Here is a 22747-nt window from a genome sequence, read left to right as displayed (position 1 = left end):
TATAATCTATTTTATTATTGTCTTTAGAAATATTTATGTTTATGGTTTCATAGCTTTTAATGTTGTAAGCCACCCAGAGTTGTCTCAGGGTGAGATGGCCAGCAAATGAATTTAATAAAGTAAACATGGAGAAAAAAACAGGTGGATGGAAGAAAGGAGTTGGATAGGCTATGCTGTGTAAGGACACCGAACAAGACAATCACATTTTGCAGGATTCCCTTCTTCAATGTTTAAATGCTTTCCTTTGCGTAACTTGGGTTTGCATCATAATCGCTACGTATCTGTAAAGCAGTCTTGGCTTTCATTTCAAATACCTGCAAGATGATTATATATTTCCATGTCATTGTAGGATTTATTTATTTTTATGACACTGCTTAGGGTACCATGCCAATACTCTGACGGTGTTGCCTTTCTTGCGGCAACACTGTCATTTTGAACTCTTGCTGAAAAGACCTTTCGTCCTTGCAGTATTTCAAACATTTATAGCCTCTCTGTACGTCTTGGTATTAAGCAGGATCAGAAACCCTGGAAGAGAGTTGTCTGCCACTTTGACTCAGTAGATTTCATCTTGCTTGCGAGAGCCCATGTAAAGCTACCACTCTAATAAGACTTTATGGGACTTAATATTTATAGGCCGAGAAGAGACAGGACACGTCCTGTTCTGTGTATAGTCTTGCAATTTATATGCTGGCAGCCGGGTATGATGGAGATGCTTTTGGAGGCTAGCAAGTATGCTTAAGCTTTGTAAATATGTTGAGTTCAAGCTGAAGTGAGGGAACAGGGTGGAATGTTTTCAGGCCAAATCTAACATGGGGAGAGAAGAGGGGGGGGAGAAAAACCCAACAAGCTCATGCTACCAGGGTGTGCTGTGAGAGCAGGCGTCTCTATGGGCACATCCTGCCCTTCAGACATTCACTGAAGGTCTATGGACTGCAGTTAGTGAAAATGAAAATGTTACACATGGTCGAAATCTTGGAATGATCTTACTTTCCTAATATAAAAGGCCTTCATGAGGAGCGCCGATGCTGGTGGTCTCCAAGCTTCGACAGTAACTTGCTGGCTCGAGTTCGCTATTTTTCACAAACATAAATAATCATAATCCATATAAAACTGTCATATCAGTTCAGCAGAGACGTCACCAAAGCCCTGGCCTAATTCATCAAAGATTTAATGTTCAGCCACAGAAACATTCATTATTTTCAGGAGAGTGGGAGGGGGGAGGACGCAGAGGCAGTTTCCTGGATTGTCCTGTCATCGCCGACTTTCTCTTGGAAAGATACATCGCATCAAGAGCTCTAAAATGCTCAGAAAGATGAATATTTAAAAAGCCAAGAGTAAACAGTTATTGCTTGTTCTTTGCTGCTTATTAATTACAGAAAGAGAGAGAGGATTTTGCTTGTTGTGTACACAGCTGTAGATGGATTTCCATTCTTTGGATACACAACATACCAAAGTTATATTCATGAAAACCTAAATCACAAATTTGCAACAATATGCATAAGTTGCCTTGCAGAACTGGGGAGCATTATTAAAGGAGTACTGCTATGCCCACTTTAACAAAAAAAAAAAAAAAAAAAAAAGCAACAAAGCAACAAATTCTTTTCCTTTACCTGGACATCTATACAATAACATGGGTACTGTAAATCCATAGGTACACTTCAATATGCCTCTATACATCCTGAAACTTTTTTTTTGCACAATCTAACCTGACTGGCTCTTTAGAAGGCCAGATTCTGAAGATGAAACTCAAATACTTTGGCCACCTAATGAGAAGGAAGGACTCATTGGAGAAGAGCCTGGGAAAGACTGAGGGCAAAAGAAGAAGGGGAAGACAGAGAATGAGGTGTCTGGAGGAGTTACTGAAGCAGCAGGCATGAGCTTAAAAGGGCTCCAGAGGATGGTAGAGAACAAGAAGGCCTGGAAGAACGTTGTCCATGGGGTTGCGATGGGTCGGACATGACTTACAACAACAAATGGGATAAGAATTATGGCATTCCTAACTGAAGCATTTTGTAGTGCTTTAATGTGGTTGAGAAGCAAGAGAGTGATTTCCCGTGTGGTTCCCTGTAATCAGGAGGTAAAGTACCTGTTTGTATTCATTGTGAGAATCTTTCTAAATCCAAGAAAATGAAGATGAGTATAAAGTATGCAGTGTGTTCATTCAGATATCTGTATACAAACCTGTCCTCATAAAGAGCTAAAGTATTCAGCTACATTGGACCTATATGATACGTTGGCCCTACATGTCTGATAATTATCTCATTATTATAATTTTATCCCTTTGCATGGATCATAATGATGGATATGTTTGAAACAAGATGGGTTCCCCCACCCTCATTGGCCATTGGTTAACAATGTTTCCGCTTTTGGGTGTGAACATAAAATAGAAAATATGAGCTAGGTATCTAATAATCATTGATACATTTTTTTTAAAGAAAAATTGGGCAGGCTTTACATGAATGTAAAAATTATAAGTTAATAATAGCAAGTATACATGAAAAGTCTTTTCACTGTGTTTGTCTAAGATGAAACCTAGGTTTGGAGTAGAGCTTTCTTAGTGATTGCCCTAAAATTGTAGAATATCTTTGTCTGCGAAAACACTTTCTAAAATATTCTCCTTGTTGTCAAATGTACACAAATTCTTATCAGAAAAGCTATTTCTGATTGGTGAATTTTTTCTGTTCAAGATAAGTGTTTCCTGAGAAATGTTTTTTTTTAATACTACTATATCTATGATTTCTATTTATAATGTATTGTATATTTTGGCTTTTGTTTTTCTGTTGTAATTCTAGTACATTACAAATTGCTTTGTAGTAAGACATTCTGAGTCATATTACCCTTGCATCCCTAAAAGCTCTGATTTAGAATTGATGAACCAGAATTTTGTACCTGCATGTAATGAAGTGAGAAGAGTATTCTGCTGGCCTAGATCTCAACTCCATGTAAGAATTTTGGTAGGGTTCATGGGAAGAATAGATAGAATAATGAAAAACAAAGCCTTGGATAATATTTCTTTGTCTCAACTACCTACTACAGGCCTATTATTGCTACTTTAGTATATCCAATAAAATGTAATAAAAGGGATACATTGATATGACTATCAGATGTGAATCTTTAGTTACTGCAACATTTGATTACTAATAAGCCTTTTCTTACACAAAAACCAAGACTGTGAGTTCTGGCAATTCCCAAAGATAAGTAGAAGAAGCAGGAGCCAAAACTATTTACTGCTGAAGCAAATTAAGATGCAAGTGAAGTCTTTGCCATGGGTAACTCCCATGTTTCAAGGCAACAGAAGAAGCAGTACTTCAATCAATCAGACTAGAACTGGAAGAGACCTTGGAGGTCTTCTAGTCAAATCATTTCAGGCAAGTGACTGTCCAGTCTCTTCTTAACAAACTCCAATGATAAAGAACTTCTGAAAGCAAGCTGTTCCACTGGTTGATTGTTCTTACTGCTAGGAAATTTCTCCTTAATTCCAGGATTGCTTCTTTCCTTGATTAGCTTCTTACTATACCATAATTTCCCTACAACAATTTTTTCTTACATTGTTTCCCTTCCCCAGTGCCATGTCTTGTAATTTATTACTTTTCTGCTTACAGCTCTTTGCTGGCTCTTGGGAAGCACTGAACTTTCAAAGCAGAGAACAGAGGAGTTTGTCTAAATCTCTTCAGGCTTGGTGATGAGTTCTGTGGTGAAGCAGGGGCTGCTAGCCCCGGAAAATGTGGTTGGTGGAAGTGCAGGAGTGTTTCACAAAGACAGTGGTTTCAGCGAAGTAAGAGACTCTTCTATCCGGGTCACTACATTTGCTGAGAGGAAGAATGGTGAGTTCTTTTCCAAAAATACTAGAGAAAAGGAGAGAGGTTAACCATAACTATGGTAGCCAATTATTTACACACAATTATGGGGAAGTAACCTGTCACTTTAGGAATGTTGCTATTGAAGTTCTTTGTTAATAAAAATAGCACAGCAAGGTTCTGGAAAGAGAGTTAGAACAGAGAAGAAAAAGAAACCTTGAATAATGTTAATTTGCCTCAAATTCATGATGATGATGATTTACTTCTTTTTCTACTTATATTCATGGATCATGTCATGGATCACTCTGCAGTGTTTAGTAACTTTATCCCTATCCTTTATCCCTATCCTTTCCATAAGCCTCAAGGAGTGCAGTCAATGCTACTCATTTTGGAGATTGTTGCCCCAAACACCCCATGTCTTATCCTCTTAGTAAATGATCTGCCCTAATGAAATGGGAAAAGAGGAATCTGTTTCAGCTACATCTCCTGGATTCCAATTTCAGTACTTTCAAAACATGGTGTCATCTAATGTGCTTCACAGCGCTAGTTCTTCAGTGGCATCATATTAACTATTTAGAATGAATCCAGTGATCTTATGGTGGAAGGCTCTGGAATATGATTCAGTGCATTGACTATTCAACCCCTTGGCCATTATGCTACAGGATGCTGTACTTCGTGCATTCTACAACAACCATTGCCTGATGTTATCTGGAAACTAAATCCGAGGAGACTGTTCTCTGTCTCATTTTGAATGAAATCCTAGGGAATGACCGAAAACTTGAACTTGATGTTTGATAGCAAGAGGGGAGTGGATGCAGGAAAATAAGCTGAATTGTAATACAGATAAGGTTGAAATATTATTAGATGGGGCATTAGCCAACCCAGAGTTAGAGGTACATATGGGGATTGAATTCCTCATTAAAATTCAAGTTTGTAGCTTGTGGCTGCTGCTTGCGTTAGTGCTGTTTTTAGGTGATCAGGTGCTGGAGATGGCTTTAAGCATTTTTTACAAGCATAAGATTTCTGTTCCTGGAGAAGATAGCCCTTCTGGCCACAGTAAGATGTACATTAGTCATCTTTAGACTGGATTACTGTTTACACGGGGCGGCTCGTACAGAGAATAAGCATAAATGTAGATAAATGTGTCAGCATCCTGTTGCCAAGCTGCAAAGATCTACATCTGTTTCTGATATGTTTCCATTTTATACTTATTTGCTTCTAGGCTCAGTATCATGATGCTGGCTTTTAATTTAAGTGGCCTAGGATCTCTATAAGGGCCACTCGCTCTAGTATATTTTTCTTAATTTGTTTTTCTATTCAGAATTGAATGATTCATTCCCAGACTGGCTAAAGAGAGACAACTGATCATAGAAATGTTCAACAGGGCTCTTTGTTTTGACTCCTGTCTTTTGGAAGTTGTATTGAGGAGAACCCAGTCAGTCCAATTATTCTCCTACTCTTTGTTCTTTGGTAAAAGCTTGATCTTTTAGCAGCAACTAAGTAGCAGCTGTCTGATGATTTCTTTTTCTTTTGGTCATTTTTATTTATTTATTTCATTTTTCTAGTTTCTTATTGTGGCATTCTTTTAGTAATTCTTGTTTGATTATTTTAATTTGTTGGCTTAAATAACCTTAATTGATTTGGATTATTAGCAAGTATGATACAGCATATTGATTGAGAGCTAGTTTCATGCAATGTCCAAGGTGATATATTACCTGGATGCTGTGAATTATAGTCTTCCTTATGATATGAAAGCCAGCTGAATGACTTTGGGCTAAATACTCTCTCTCAATCAAAACTACCTCACAGTGTTGCTGTAGGGAAAAATAAGAGGTGGGAGTATCAGGTATGTACTGACGAAAATTAAAATAGGTTGAAAATCTAATAAATAAATAATCTTTTAACAATATATTAAAAATAATATAACACATAAAGCACCAACTGTTTCTTAATTGTGTGTAAATGTATACAATATAATTCACAGAATTATGGATAAGATAAAGATAAGAGGGAATGTTTGTTTCATCAGAGTAACAGAACAACAGAATTGGAAGGAACTTTGGAGGTCCTCCAGCCCAATCCCTGCTTGACAAGGTGACATACAAATATGCTTTCTGAGGTTTGCTGGATTAAAGCTTCAATTACCCATGGCCAGAGTTATTCATCTGAGTTGCTGTCTAGTGTGTTGGGTTTTTACATTCCATAAACATTGCAATGATATGATATATGTGTATATAAACATATATAAACACATATATAAATACATAAACATGTATATTAAAAATGGAATGCATAATGGCTATAATAAGCAAGGATATAGAAAATCCAACTTTGCATTCATTTCAGTTGGAAATTTTAGACATATGTTCTCAGCTATAAAACCAACTGAATCCAATAGGATGTATGTCTTGATATATATATTTGTCTAAGGCATTGGTTTCAAAATGTTCCATGTAGACAAATCTGAACACAAACCCAAACTCTGGCTTAGATATGTTGATGACACTTTCGTGATTTGGCCACATGGAAAAGAAAAACTGGACAACTTCCTCACACATCTCAACAACCTACACCCCAAAATACAATTCACCATGGAAATAGAAGCAAACAACCAACTTCCCTTTCTGGATGTCCTAATCTACAAAAAACACAATGGCTCCCTAGGACACACCATCTACCAGAAAAAAACACACACCAACCGTTATTTAAATGCACAATCCCATCACCACCTTGCACAGATCAACTCTGTAGCCAAGACCCTCATCTCCAGAACCAAACGCCTAGCCGACAAAGACCACCTGAAAACTGAATTACACAAACTCACAAATGTATTAATCTCCAATGGATTCCAAAGAAAAACAATCACCAACCTAATCCAAAAGGAGACTCCCCCAAAAAACCAAGATACAGAACAGGAAAATGGCATCGCCCTCCTCCCTTACATCAAAGGCACCACAGATAAAATCAGCAAAATTCTCCACAAGCACAATATCAAGACAGCCTTCACCACTGACCAAAAAATAGCCAACATCTTAAGAAACCCCAAAGACAAAATCCAGCTAGAAAACCAAGGAGTCTACGAAATACCATGCAAAATCTGCCCAGCAATATACATAGGACAAACAAACAGGAGAATAAATGCACGCATCACAGAACACAAAAATGCAGTAAGAAAAAAAGAAAAAACTTCTTCCCTTTTCCAGCACCTTAAAGCTACAGGACACGAAATCAACTTTGAAGGAGCCAGGTTAATCTCCAAAACAGAACACCTCCACAAGAGAATAATCATGGAAGCCATCGAAATAGAGAAACACCCCCACAGCATGAACAAAGGTGATGATACCTCCCGCCTACCAAACATCTGGAAACCAGCCCTAGCCAACAAACGAACACCACCCACCACCCAAGCCGTTAAAATGCAAAACAACAATGCACACACAACCTGCACCAATCAGCACCAATCTACCAATCATGATACAACCACACAACCAATCATTCCAATTACTGAAACAAAGCCACCACCCCATCCCCTCCCACCAAGACTTACAGAAAGACGGCAGCTCCGTTCCCATTTTAAGCCCACAGCTTGAAGATGGCAGGTGTGATCCTGCCGAAACGTTGCAAAGACAATCTCAACCTTACACGGGAAAAGACCCGAATACAACAAAACCAGCATACCTACACCCGTGAAAATCTACGAAAATATATATATATATATATATATATATATATATATGTATGTATGTATGTATGTATGTATGTATGTATGTATGTATGTATGTATGTATGTATGTATGTGTGTGTGTGTGTGTTACAACCCCTTGTATGCCCAAATATGGGAGGAAGGCTTAGTGGCTAAGACTTCTGCCTAAGATATAATACAGCCCAGGTTCAAATCCCAGTAAGGGTATGGCTAGCTGATGAGAGCTAATTAGCTCGAAATAGATCTATACTAGTCTCCCTTTATTTATTTATCAGTACAAATACAATTATATATATATATATATATATATATATATATATATATATATATATATATATATATATATATATATATATATATATATATATATATATATATATATATATATATATATTCTGTGGTGTCTGCATTTATTCTCCTGTTTGTTTGTCCTATATATGTTGCCGGGCAGATTTTGCATGGTATTTTGTAGAAGTTTGCAATGACAGGTGAGAGGGGGGATCCCATGGGTGCTCCTTCTATCTGTTTGTATCTTTGTCCATTATGGATGATGCTTGGTTAGGCAGTGGTTGGTCAGGTCCAGGATGTGTTTAGGGGGGTTGTGTTTGTTCTGGATGGCTGTCAAGGCTTCTTTTATAGGCACCTGAGTGAAGAGGGATATGACATCGAAACTCACGAGTAGGTCGCTGGGTTGTAGGTTTTGTTTCTTTATTGTTTCTATGAAGTGGAGTGAGTTTTGTATGTGTGAGGTGATGGATTCTGCATAGGGTTGTTTGGCGAGGAATTTGGCAAGATTCTGTAGAGGTGAGCCTATGGAGCTGACTATGGGTCTGAGTGGTATCCCTTCTTTGTGTATCTTGGGGAGGCCATAGAGCTTGGGGCATCTGGAAGATTTCTCTCCATTATGGACAAAGATACAAACAGATAAAAGGAGCACCCATGGGATCACCCTTCTCACCAAATTGCAAACTTATACATGGAACATTTTGAAACCAACGCCTTAGACAAATCTGAACACAAACCCAAACTCTGGCTTAGATATGTTGATGACACTTTCATGATTTGGCCACACGGGAAAGAAAAACTGGACAACTTCCTCACACATCTCAACAGCCTACACCCCAAAATACAATTCACCATGGAAATAGAAGCAAACAACCAACTTCCCTTTCTGGATGTCCTAATCTACAAAAAACACAATGGCTCCCTAGGACACACCATCTACCAGAAAAAACACACACCAACTGCTACTTAAATGCACAATCCCATCACCACCCTGCACAGATCAACTCTGTAGCCAAGACCCTCATCTCCAGAACCAAACGCCTAGCCGACAAAGACCACTTGAAAATTGAATTACACAAACTCACAAATGTATTAATCTCCAACGGATTCCAAAGAAAAACAATCACCAACCTAATCCAAAAGGACACTCCCCCAAATAGCCAAGACACAGAACAGGACAATGGCATCGCCCTCCTCCCTTACATCAAAGGCACCACAGATAAAATCAGCAAAATTCTCCACAAGCACAATATCAAGACAGCCTTCACCACTGACCAAAAAATAGCCAACATCTTAAGAAACCCCAAAGACAAAATCCAGCTAGAAAACCAAGGAGTCTACGAAATACTATGCATACTCTGCCCGGCAACATATATAGGACAAACAAACAGGAGAATAAATGTACGCATCACAGAACACAAGAACGCAGTAAGAAAAAAATAAAAAACTCCCTTTTCCAGTACCTTAAAGCTACAGGACATGAAATCAACTTAATCTCCAAAACAGAACACCTCAACAAGAGAATAATTATGGAAGCCATCGAAATAGAGAAACACCCCCACAACATGAATAAATGTGATGATACCTCCCACCTACCAAACATCTGGAAACCAGCCCTAGTCAACAAACGAACACCACCCACGACCCAGGCCATTACAATACAAAACAACAATGCACACACAGCCAGCACCAATCAGCACCAATCTACCAATCATGATACAACCACACAACCAATCATTCCACTTACTGAAACAAAGCCAGCACCCCATCCCTTCCACCAAGATTTACAGAAAGACGGCAGCTCCGATCCCATTTTAAGCCCAAGCCTGAAGATGGCAAGTGAGATCTTGCTGAAACGTTGCCAAGACAATCTCAATCCTACATGGGAAAAGACCCGAATACAACAAAACCAGCATACCTACACCCATGAAAATCTATATATATCTATATATCTATATATCTATATATCTATATATCTATATATCTATATATCTATATATCTATATATCTATATATCTATATATCTATATATCTATATATCTATATATCTATCTATATACATACACAGACACACACACACACACATACATACATAATGTATTCCATAATGTAAGACAAATATGTATGTATGTATGTATGTATGTATGTATGTATGTATGTATGTATGTGTGTATGTATATTGTGTCACAAACCCTGGTATGCCCAACTATGGGAGGGAACACTCTGCTTCCCTTTTCTGTCCTTTGGCTCACTCCAGGAGACCATCCAGGCAGAAAACCATATTTTTAATGTTTCCTTTGTTACATTTGTGTTGTGTTTATTTATTTATCAGCACAAACACAATGTGTATGTGTCTGTCTGTCTGTCTGTCTGTCTGTCTGTCTGTCTGTCTGTCTGTCTGTCTGTCTGTCTGTCTGTCTGTCTTACATTATGGAAGGACCAGCATGCTTGCTTCCTATGGATAGTTCCATTCCAAGCCAGTACCATAGTGCCAGAATGGAGTAGCCACTAGGATGAGGTTTATACATTACCAACATAACTTCCAATATAGAATTTTTCAGATTACTCTACCTAGTGCAGTTTTAGTGAGACAAAAGGTTCTTCTGAACTACTTGAAGAAATGGCAGATATTTATGTGGGACCAATCCTTCCAACTGCTGATGCTCTGAGCCACTGAATGAAAGATGAGGAACTATAAATGTTCATCTGGTTTGAGTTTAGTGAAATGTGCAGAAAAGGTTACATGTTTTCAAGGACCTTATGCCTAAGTACTAGATTGTAGCACAATTTATTATACAAATCAAGCTTTTTATTGCTCAGCTTTGTTGGGTTGCCAGTTGGGACAAAGAACATAATGTACCTTTTCGTCCCTAGCAAACAAATTAAGAAAGCATTTAGTTCTGCTTAAACTATGAAGTTTTGAGGAAACTTGTAATTAAATCCAGAGAGCATGTATGGACACTACATGTCCATACATGCTCTAAGGATACTACCTTTGTATTTAAGGTAATCAATTTTAAAATGGCAACACAGTTGTCCAACCTACCAGTAATCTATAATTATCACAGAGTTCTAGAGCCATGATCTTATTAGAATCCCACAAGGTTGATTTTCTAGATCAGCACCTTCTATCGTATGTGTGTGTCCCAATGTAAATCTTCCGTGTGGTTAGTATGCTTCTTATTATTGTGGAGTCAGATTGTGCTTTTTATTATGTTGTTCCAAGATAAATTTAGCCTTATGTTCCATATACCCAGACATTAGATGTGTATACAGGAAGATGCTTTGTGTTAACTTTGGAGAACTCATCAAATAAATATTCCAAACAGTGTATTGAATTCAGGTGACAGCTAATCTCTGATGAGATATTGCCCCATAGCCTTGAACTTTGCAGTTGGGTCTTTAATGCCACTTAAATCAGAATGTAAGAACTGAAGGAATTCCAGGAATGTGGTGATATAAACTGTATTTTTAGAGCTGTGAATGACTTGTGAGAGCGAATCAGCACAGTGACTAAAGATAGGACAAGTCAGTTTTTCCATGATTTATCACGAGAACTTTCACCCTAAGTAAAAGTCATTTAATGTTGCGATAGTAGCACATACACAGGCTGGCAAGATTTTCAAATCAAGTACTTCATGGCATGTTTTTCTGCATAAGACAACATTTTCATAACATTTGAGAATTTCAACTTTCATTTAATCTGCATGGAAGCACAACAAAGCATAGCATAAGCAACATCTTTGTGTGGCCATATAAGAGCTACATAAAATAAATTCCCTTTCAGATTCCAATCAAATTACTTAAATATCATCTTGCATTCTCTCAGCCCAATGTGACCCTCAAAACCTAATTTTAATGATATTGTTCAGAACACAACATTTTTCCTGTGAAACATCTTCTCAGAGTAGTTGTGAAAAAAAGATACTTGCGCTTACTATGTTACATCTCGACTTTTCATTTGCTGGCAACATAAGTTTTATATCTGACTCTGAAATGTGATTTTAAACAGTGGCTAAATTTCAAAATAGGATCAAAATACTAAATATTTCTAATTAATGGTCCTTGGTAGTGTGATTTACTATTTGAGGGAAATTAGTCTTCAGAAAGAATCTTTCTACGTTATAATTTTCAAATACAGTTATGTTCCACACCAATTCAGTACTAGTTTACATTTTTAAAAACAAATTCCATACATGCCAGCAGTGACGTGCAGTCAGGTAAGGCAAATGAGGCACAGCCTAACCTCTCATCATCAGGGCAGCGAGTCATTCGATGGGAAACTTGCCTTTTGGGAGGAATGACCCAGCTTGGCTCCCGCTTTCGATCTGCCGCATAACGACCGAACGGAGAAGCGAAGAGGCAGGAGAGACAAAGCAGAAGCCAAGCCGAGTCATTCCTTCCAAGAGGCAAGTTTCCTATCGAATGACTCGCTGCCCTAGACTCGAGGCTCCAGTCCAGCCTGCGGTGCTTGCAGGACTCCCAAGCTTGGCACCAGAGAGCCGCCGCGAGAGAGGCCGGCCAGGTTGCCCGGGCGGCGGCAAATCAAATCAAATCAAATCAAATTTTATTTGATTAGCCGCAACCCTCTCCCGAAGGACTCGGGGCGGCGTACAATCAAAAGGATAAAATACACATAGGACACACATACATACGAAAAAACAAGGACAATTACATTTGTGCATGGAGGAGAGTAGACTTGTAAGTGAAAGACAATAAACACAGCTAAAAACACAGTTAAAACACAGTTTAAAATCCCCTAAATAAAATTGCTAAATTAAAAACCCCTCAGGAGCGTAACGAAGTTATGGTTGGGCCAGGCCAGATATTTGAAAAAGGTGGGTCTTGAGCTTAACACGGAAGGAGCGGAGGTCTGTAGTGGTCCTAATATCCGGGGGGAGGTCATTCCACAGGGCTGGGCCCGCCACAGAGAAGGCTCTGCTCCTAGGCGCCGCCCCATGGCATTGTCTAGTGGACGGCACCTGGAGAAGTCCCTCTCTGTGCGAGCGAATAGGTCGTAGGGATGTATGGGGCAGAATACGGTCCCGCAGAGGTTCCCTTTGTTCTTTCGGGCACGGGAAGCGGGGAGGAGAGGCTTCCTCCACTCCATCCGCTCCCCACCTGCGCTGCCCTCACCCGACAAGTGAGCCTCGGATTCCGCACAGCTCTGGCAGGCAGTGCCGTGGCCGAATCCCAGGGAGGAGGGTGGCAGGTCGCAACTGAGCATGCCTGACTGTGGAATTCTGGGACTTGAAGTCCACAAGTCTAAAAAAATTGCTGCCTCACCAGCTATAAACCTCACCGCACGTCACTGCATGCCAGATACAACTTTGCCATATCAGTAATTCCAATACATGCAGTTTATGAATGTATATGTGCAGGGGTGAGTTGCTGCTGGTTTTACCACCATTTCGCAACCCGTGCACACGCCAGATGCACTCTGCATACACACACTATTCAATGTAAATTGTTCTTAGCACATGTGCAGAACAATTTACAGTGAACTCTGCATGCACAGTCACTAAAAACAAAAATGGCAGCGGCCCAGCAGCTGCGAGGGAAGTGGTTCAGTGGTGTGGCAGTCCTGGGTCGCTGCCAGTTCTGCGTCCTGAATTCCAATACCGGTTTGGCCGAAGTGGGCCAAACCAGGATCAATCCACCTCTGCATATGTGGATCAAAAATATGTACAGAATACAGAATAATAGAGTTAGAAGAGGTCTCAGAGATCTTCTAGTACAACCCACTGCTCGAGCAGGAGACCCTATACCATTCTAGAAAAATGGTTTCCCAGTCTCTTTTTAAAACCTCTCAAAGATCATAAAATGGGGCAAACCTCACATAACAACTGTCATCAGCAATTCAGATCCATTGGTGCCTCACAATTATCTCCAAAGGTTTCTGTCAAATTATGTTTTACTCTGATGGAAAGCTACTAATAAATCTGCATTTAATATTTTAACCTGAATATACGTATATTTAAAACTGAAAAAAAGCAGATGGCAGATTTATTAACCAAGGCATTGCAGTCAGCATGCTTACATGCAATTTTATTTACAAATGTTATCCAGTTGTACAACAGAGTTTTTATATAGCAGGTGGTTTTAGCAGCCTTATTCAAAAATAATGTGAAATGACAAGTTGTAAATAAATTAGTCTTGAATTTAGCAATCTTGCATCTTCTAAACATGATTGTGAACGTTTGTTTTCATTTTAATTATTCACAGCCTAAGACTGTTGCCAAAATGGGACAAATTGAGGTTTATTGAAAGAAAGTCAACTTCAAGCTATGATTGAAGAAACCAATTTATTCTAAAATAAATAGATACAATAGATACATTAACTACTGTTTAGAGGCTGACTATGATGCTAATCTGTGGTTGATTGAAAATATAAGTGAAATCTTAGATAAAGAGAACATACAAAGGAGGAATGTATAAGGCCAAGACTTAACTGGCTAATATTAAACTATAGTTTTCATTACATCTGAACTCAATGTTGTTATTTGTATGGACCAATGCATAAACACATCAAGTATTTCTTACTGACTTTTACAGCTGCTCAATCTAGTTATCTGGTTAAATCTTCCTGAATATAAATAATCAGAGGAGGACAGCAAAAGTACGGATCTGCTTTCCCAAGTTTGATGTTCTTTAGCATCTGCCTCATAACTTACAATAAATTGGTCATCTCTGTTCCATGGCTTCAAAAATGTTACCGGAGAATGATTCCTTCCATGCTAAGAACTGTGAAGGGCTATAACAGTTATGTAGCTGTGACAGCTATGAAATCCTAAGAGAGCAAGGATTGTCTCTCGTTACAACAATTTCTCTCTCTTAAAATATTTTATGGGAGTATGACAAATGAAGCTTCTCTCCATGTACTGAACAGGCTTGATCATCCTGGAGTGCTAGCTAACCAGACTTTCAAGCTGCCAAGGTAGCTTTTAGAAAGAGTTGTGGTTACTAATAAGAAGGCTAATAAAGCAAGAACAATCACAACAGCACAAAAGACAAATGCCTTCCTGCTGGATGTGCATATCCCGTAAACATGATTGTCATCACACAGCAGTGGCCAGAATTCCTGAAGGTGTTTTCAAGTGAAGTGCAGCATTATTGCTGAGTTTATTGTGGACTGAAGAGTAATAGCCATCTGTTTGCAATTAAAGACCTGTTTGCAAGAACACACAAGCAAGCTGTTAGATCTGTTGATCTTTATGGAAATAACTCCATTTTCTTTATACTACTAGGCCAAATACTTAATTTGCAAAATTAGAGATACATTGAAATCATGTTCTATGACCTAAAAGTTTTTTTAAAAACTTCTGATTCTTACCATCTGCATGGCTTCAATGATGAAGGAAAGACATTTTTACATGAATAGACTCTAGCATTCTCAAGTTCCCAAGCTGAACCCAGCTCCTTAAAGGAAGGAGCTTATATACCATATTTTTCAGAGTATAAGATGCTCCAAACTATAAGACACATCTAGTTTTGGGGAGGAAAATAAGAAAAAAAATCTATCTCCCAACAATTTGCCTCCTTGCAGCAAACACCATGTTTCCGTTTCAGTTTCAGCACAGCGTGATTAGCTGAAGCAGCTGATTGTCAATGATCAGCTGTTTATGGCTGCAGGGATTGCCATAGCCTATTGCCATCTCTGCACACACCATTTTCCACCCGGGTGGCGGGAATCAGAATGGGCAGAAAATGGGGTACGCGGAGGCTGAAAATGCGGCATGTGGAGTCAGCAATAGGCAATGGCAATCCCTGCAGCCTGAAACACCTGAGGGTTGGGAGACTGATCCAACTGACAATCAGCTGCTTTATTAGCTGTGCTAATAAAGCTGTGCTGAAACTGAAACTAAAACAGGCTGTTTGCTGTTTGCTGTTTGCTGCAAGGAGGCAAATTGCTGGGAGGCAAAGGCCAAAGGGTGGGGGCGGTGGTTGGGCACGACTACATTTGGTGTATAAGATGCACCCAAATTTTCACCCTCTTTTAGGTGGAAAAAGTGCATCTTATACTCTGAAAAATATGGTATAAATGGATGTGCAAGCGTGAAATGATAAAACACAGCCCATGCTTTCGTCATGTAATGCATGTTTACTGCCCCACATAAGAAGGATCCTTAGATGTTATTAACTATGAATAGGGGATATGCTTTTCAGGGTCAGGTACCAAAATTACTGCACTATTCTAGGGTATTATGCAGAAGATGTCCTTTGGCCTTTCAGCTCAAGAAGGAAAACAATGTTTTTCAGGTTTGGTCTTTCCTAAACTGTCTCAAGCACAATCCATGATGCCTTCAGTTTAAAATATGGTAGAGATTCTGACTTTGACATCATTACTAATCAAAATTGGCAATACAAAAGCCCTGGCTCAATTGTGACTGGCTCAAGGTTGACACAGCCTTCCATCCTTCCAAGGTCAGTAAAATGAAGACCCAGATTGTTGGGGGCAATATGTTGACTCTGTAAACTGCTTAGACTCTAAGCCTTAGAGAATGCTATAAAGCACTGTGAAGCAGTATATAAGTGTTGTTGCTATTGCTATGGGCCAATACACGGACATAAAATTGCTTCCTCTGAACTTTTGCCACTCCTCATCTTTCATTCCTGAATTTACATTATAGATATGTACCTAGGTCTGTTTTCTGGCTCTTGATAGAAGTGATCATTGATATCTGATATAAATCTTATATCGGCCCATTCTTACAACAAAATATTATGTAATCTATCCATCTTTGCTCGTCTTCATTGATGTTTTCCATGAAGTATCATATAACTGAAATTAAGAATACGAAATTATGTCAACTGCAAAACAGAGAAGCCAAAGTATGAGAAATGCATAAAAATAATCTTTGTCGCTGCCTATTGAATTTAAGCATACAACAATGTTGCGCTCTATTTGCCTGCTGTTCCATTTTGTCCTGGCAGATCCTGACGTGAAACTTTGCTCCTGATCAGACAGTTTTTCTTCTTTAGTATTGCTTCTATAAATGGGTTACATTCTTCGTGCAATCTTCTTAACAATTGCAAATCTAGCAAGCTGGGCCAAAATGAGAGTGGTATCAAATGTCAAAATACAATTAGTCTGACAAGTCTCTGGCACAGCATTAAAAATAGATCACATAATTATGTTAAACAAATTAATAAAACAAGACTTGAATGTTGGATCATCATGATGGGGAAAGCCTAATGCAGTGTTTTCATGCAATATTGATGAAAATCAATAAAGAGATATTTTTTTGGGGAAAAGGTTACAGAGGTCTCTTCCTTAAGCTATTTTGTACAAAAAAGCTACAATATAATATTTAACTTGCATAACTGATGTCCAATTCAATAAAAGTTATTTTTGTTTCAATTAAACAAGCGGGAGATTATAGAACAATTGGAATTTTTTTGGCTTACCATTTCGGTTAAGCAGAAAAATTATCTTCAAGGATATGAAAAAATGTTCTCCAATCTACTTTGTTATATTTTCATCAGTGCAATTCAGACCAATTGATTTATGCAGCCAAATATTATGTTAAGATATCGGTTTATGAAATTTTCTGCTGGAAGAAGAAATTGTTAGTGCTTATTATTACTATTTTTTGCTCTACTATGAATGCTTCTAAAGGTTTCCTGTGTTGGCAAATTAAATACCCCATTATTGCCAAGTTTCTCTTTTAAGTGCTGGTACCTGATAGAGGCAGTCAAACAGAGAAACAATATTAAACTACTTTTTTCTTAATTTGTAGTCCAGTTACTGCAATTAGAATACACAGTATTGTGAAAACTGATTCATCTTGCCTAATTTTTGGATTATTTGTATCATGTATTTTGCTTCCAAAATTACTGACCAAATTCAGAACATCAGCAAAGTTGAAGAAACAGGTGGACAGTAAGGAGGCATTTCAAACTGGTGGTATTAAAATAGCCAATATATTGAGCCCAAATATGCTGTATATGAAACTATATGAATAGAATATATTCACACACAAACACACACACACACACTATATATATATATAGTTTTCAACTTCGTAGTTTTAATTTGTTTTTGTAATCACAAGATTGGTAATAAAATAGTTGATTCTCAAAATGTCAAAATTTAAGCCATATATAGTGTTATACATTCTATCTGCATAGAAAATTAGCAGCTATATTAGATTTGGATATAATATATTATTAGAATGCTAGAAGACACTAGAATTCCTGTCTCATAGACCTAGCCAGATACAGGTAGCCCTTGACTTACAACAGTTCACTTAGTGACCGTTTCAAGTTACAGCAGCACTGAAAAAATGACTTATGACCGTTTTTCACACTTATGACCGTTGCAGTATCCCCAGGGCCACATGATCAAAATTCAGGCTCTTGGCAACTGACTCATATTTATGACAGTTGCAGCCTCTCCATGTCATATGATCCACTTTTGCAACCTGCTGATAAGCAAAGTCAATGGAGAAGCCACATTCCCTTAATAACCGTGTCACTAACTTAACAACTGCTATGATTCACTTAACAACTCTGACAAGAAAGGTTGTAAAATGGGGCAAAAAATCACTTAGCACCAAATTTTGGCCTCCATTGTGGTTGTAAGTCGAAGATTATCTATATATGTGGATGAATTTTCTCTCTCATCATACTCAACATTTATCCATTGTTCTTAGTGCTTTCAAATGACAAAACCTAGTGATTCCCTAGTACTTGACTTCATTTATTTAGGAATCATTTAGTTCTTGGCTTCTTTCTTTTATTTATTCAGTCCTTTATTAATCCATTATTTTTAGTGCTTTCAAATTACAAAAACCTCCTTGTCCTTGTTCCATAGTGCTTGGCTTCCTCTAGCATCTTTTTAGAATTTTACTGCCAAATTAGAAAGCACCAGCCAGATGCTAAAATATATGATGCGTACAGTTTTGCTATGGACAGTTCCCTTATAGCCCAGTGAGCTGGTCAGAAGTCCTTCTGGTTTTTTGACAATGTTCTGCCAGCCTAGAAAAGCTTGACTGTCCAAGACCAGTGTATTTAAGAGCATAATTCTATGCACAATCCAATTAACTTTTGAGTGGATTGTGTAGTGAGACACTACTCTACTCCTTATGATTTTTTTCTTGACCTTTCAAATAAAAGGATAGTTTTTTGAGTTTGTAGGGAAAGCAACATCTTTAGAGAGTAGAATAAGACTGTCAGTTATTCATCCAAATGTCAGGTCAAATTGACCTCCTTGGCTCTCTTAGTATAGTTTTAGGGTTAGGGTTTTAGAAGATATACTTTGAGAGGTTTAACTGGCAAGCATAAGCTAAAGTAATTTCATACCTTAATCAGCAGATATAATTATTGCAGGCCACTTTTCTTTTCTTTTATTGGACCATTACCCTTTGTTATTGTTAACTGACTTGAGCAAATTAACTAAAACACAAAAAGGTTATAGATGTAAAAAGAGAAAAACAGAAATGAAGAATCCCCTCAGAAAGTTAGAAATGAATACTGGGAGAAGTCTATGAAGCAGGCAGGTAAATAGTGAGGTAATGAGACAGATGAGTTGACACTGGAATTTGTCTAAATGCCTTGATTCCATATATTCATTTTTCAAGCAAAATTGGAAATTGCTCTGGAGAAACAAAATATGACTCAATAATCTCAGTAAACATGTGTGAAAAATTTTATAACTCAAGAAATGGAGTTCTATGAACAGTTGAGTTCTCAAAGATGTACAGTTGTTAAAAATCACGTAATATGTGTCTTGCGATGGTGAATTTGTACACATAGACCTGAATTAGCATTTGTTACTTGAAGCAGAAGCGTCTATAGAGATTCTCAATCATCCAGGTCATGGTTGTCCCAAAGGTGCTTTTCAAAAGGTAGTTGGACTCTTTTGGTTTTTTCCTTGAAAATATTTAGCTTCTTATCCAAAAAGCTTCTTCAGTTCAATTCTTCAGTTCTGAAGAAACTTCTTGGATGAGAAGTGAAACATTTTCACTGAAGAAGCTTCTTGGATAAAAAGAAAAATATTTTCAAGGAAAAGACCAAGAAAGTCCAATTGCCTCTTGAAAAGTACCTTTGGGATGGTTGAAACAAAAGTGATTTTATTGCTCGATCCTTCCTTCCTTCCTTCCTTCCTTCCTTCCTTCCTTCCTTCCTTCCTTCCTTCCTTCCTTTCTTCCTTCCACATCTTTTTTGCCTATAATTGTTGAGAAATGTAGTGATGAGGATGTTTGAGTTTTTAATTCTCTAGAAAATCAACATTCTGCTAAGTAATCTAGCTCCAATCCACTGGAATATGAGATGGGTACAAAGCTATCTGATTTTAGCAGAACAAAACAAATATTCTGGTCTGTAATCTTCTGACCATATATAGACTTAACTAGTCATTTGGAAGATATGGCTGATATCTGTGATCAGAACAAGGCAATTAGTTATGAAATAACTGTGCCGCCAAAGGGTGGTTTATAAGGTCATTCTTTAACCATGTTTCTCTGTGTGTACTTCAGCTCATCAGGGCCCTCATACTGACCTGACACTGAATGCTGGCTCATAATAGCTTAGAAACAAATGGATTCCAAGAAGAGAGGCCAAATAAAGCGTCACTCAGATCTGAGACTGTTCAAAAAAATAACACAGTGAGGACTGTCAACAGATGAGATGCTCAAAATGAAACAGCTGCAGCCAAAAGTCTCCTTTCCATTTTAGAATGATTGATGATGTTCTTAATAGGGCACTAGAACTTTTTTTTAAAGTAAAATTCATAGGAAGGTGAATTGAATGAATTGAATTTGCTAAAAAGGGAAAGCAAGGCTTCTGCTTTCATTGACTGCTAAGATCAGTAAGAGGTAAGCTCTTTCTGATCATTGAGAATGGTTATCAAAGAAGTGCAAACCAATAGAAAGCAATTACTGGAATAGAAGGATGCAAATTGATTGTAGGCTAGACCGGGAAGTAGAAAAAGTTCCTTGGAAGAAGGCAGTGGCAATCCACTAACATTCTGTTGCCAAAGAAAAAAAGTGCCTGGACATGTCCATGTGGTCATTAAGAGATGAGCTGAAATCAAAGGAAACTTAACCTTAAAGTGAAACCAGGAGAGCTTATGTACTGTAGTAATCTCTGGATCTGAAGAAAGGGTCTTTTCAGGTGATTCTGCCATTCAGTACTCCCTCATACTTTTTATGTGCCATGATCGGTTATTAAAAAGCATAGATCAAAAATTATCTGGGAAAACCGTTACTTGTATTTTTTCTCTCTCTCTCCAAAATTAAACAGTTATTCTTTGAAATCCCTTCTGAAGGGTAATTGTAGCCTCATGGACCTTGGCTACACCAGTCTGTGAATAATTCAAAATTGTTTGTGTAGAATTGGAGTGCATCCCGGGAAAGTAGCCAACAACAAATATCCAGCATTAGAGACTTGTCCACTCTATAAGCCTATACTCTGACAGAATGTCCTATAGGCTAGAATGCCAGAAAAGGGGTGAGGGGGACAGTTTGCAAGTGGTTTGCCAGAAGATGACCCACTAGAGTAAATCGTTTTCAAGTGGTTCAGTTTGCAAATAGAGTATTCAATTTAGAGAGCGGCAGGGAAGATCTCATTCAACCTGTCCCACAGCTGATGTTCTGAGATTATAGCTTCCGGTATTGCAAACCAGCATGCTTTTGGAAGATGGCAAGTTTAAGTCCCTAAATTATTCTGTTTACATTTCTGCATAACAGAAAGTGTACGTTGTGAATCTAATCTGTTTGCATGTGAACAATAAAAATGAAGTTCAGGGAGAATTTAAGACAGAAATATATCTATCTTTTATTTAATTTTGAAGAGTAGAATTTTGTTTCAAAGACACTTTTTCCGCATCACGATGGAAAGATTGGTGAAATTCTTTTTTAAAAAATCACCTTACTCCTTACCTTTTCATGTGTTCTGACTTTAAATAATGTAATGTGCATGGACTGGTATTTTAAACAAGTGAAAGGAATCGGAAAAGCAGCAGTTCATTCTATTCCAAGCCCTTTCTTCTGCATAATTTTTCTTACCACTTACTGTAACTTCTTCTTTCTAGACTTCAATATTCCTATCTGAAATAAATGTACATTTTTAATCCAACAAACATAAAAATAAAATACAAAGCTTTCGGTGCAGAAAGGGCTTAAGGCAAAAAAAAAAAAAAAACCACCCTGTGATGTCACAGATTTCTTTGTGAGTATATTTATAAGATCTCCCAGAACTGACTTCATGGGGTAGACTGAGAAAGAATGGAATGGAACAACATTGAACGGAATCCACTAATATGATTTGTGGTCCACGTAAGAGAAAGCTACTTAAAAAGAAAAAAAATGCTAGTGAATATTTTCAAGGAATTTATACTAACTTTGTACGCCCATGAATATAATGAATGAAAACAGATACAGGTTTTTTTTTCTTTCATTAAAAAGAATATGATAATACTTTCCTCGGCTTTTCTTGCACTCCAACATTCAGCTTCTTGTTCTGCCTATGAGCAGACAGGCTGGAAATGAAACCAGTTTAAGAAATTTGTTTTCTGTTCCAGCTATTCTTTCCATTCTGGCCATAAGGCTGGCCTAACACTCTGTCCAGATTGCATGGACCCCAATGGATGGCTTCCCTTGCTCCTTTTCCTTTCATCTGTGCCAAGAGAACTCCCTTCTCTGGATGTGTCTTTTGAAGAGTGCCGAAATAAAGCAACAACCACAGTTTTACAGTTATTTCTATCACTTGGATTAGAAGCGAGCTTGACAGAGGTTTTGTCAGTTTCACCCAGTTAAATATATATATTTCTTTTATAAAGGAAAACCCAGCATTTCCTTCCTCTGCTGTATTTGTTAAAACAGTCACAAAGCAACAGCACCTCACCATTCTGGATATATGTAGCCCATAGCTTTGTTTAGAAATGTGATGACATTTCCAATGGGGGGGGGGTATGAAAGAGAGGAGAAAGGAAACTTTTATCTTTCTTCAGATAAATGCA

At 37.9% G+C, this 22747-nt stretch overlaps 1 protein-coding gene across 6 annotated transcripts in view; it reads left to right on the top strand.

The window, feature by feature from the left end:
- The window catches only part of MYOCD (myocardin), a 161295-nt gene that overhangs the window by 22062 nt on the left and 116486 nt on the right, over positions 1-22747 (top strand). For 3 of the 6 annotated variants that reach the window (XM_081935057.1, XM_081935049.1, XM_081935056.1), the window contains exon 2: positions 3603-3824. The exons of 2 other annotated variants lie outside the window; for them this stretch is intronic. In XM_081935057.1, the coding sequence (XP_081791183.1) occupies positions 3683-3824 (142 nt within the window). In that variant the 5' untranslated portion in view covers positions 3603-3682. Of the gene's footprint in view, positions 1-3602; positions 3825-22747 lie in introns of those variants that run through there. One more of the 6 variants, XM_081935051.1, reaches the window with a different exon arrangement.

Source organism: Natrix helvetica (assembly GCF_964273705.1).
Source record: "Natrix helvetica genome assembly, chromosome: 1".
In the NCBI taxonomy this organism is placed as follows: Eukaryota; Metazoa; Chordata; class Lepidosauria; order Squamata; family Natricidae; genus Natrix; species Natrix helvetica.
The sequence above is the reverse complement of the archived record's forward strand: the minus strand, read 5'-3'. Positions and strand labels throughout refer to the sequence as shown.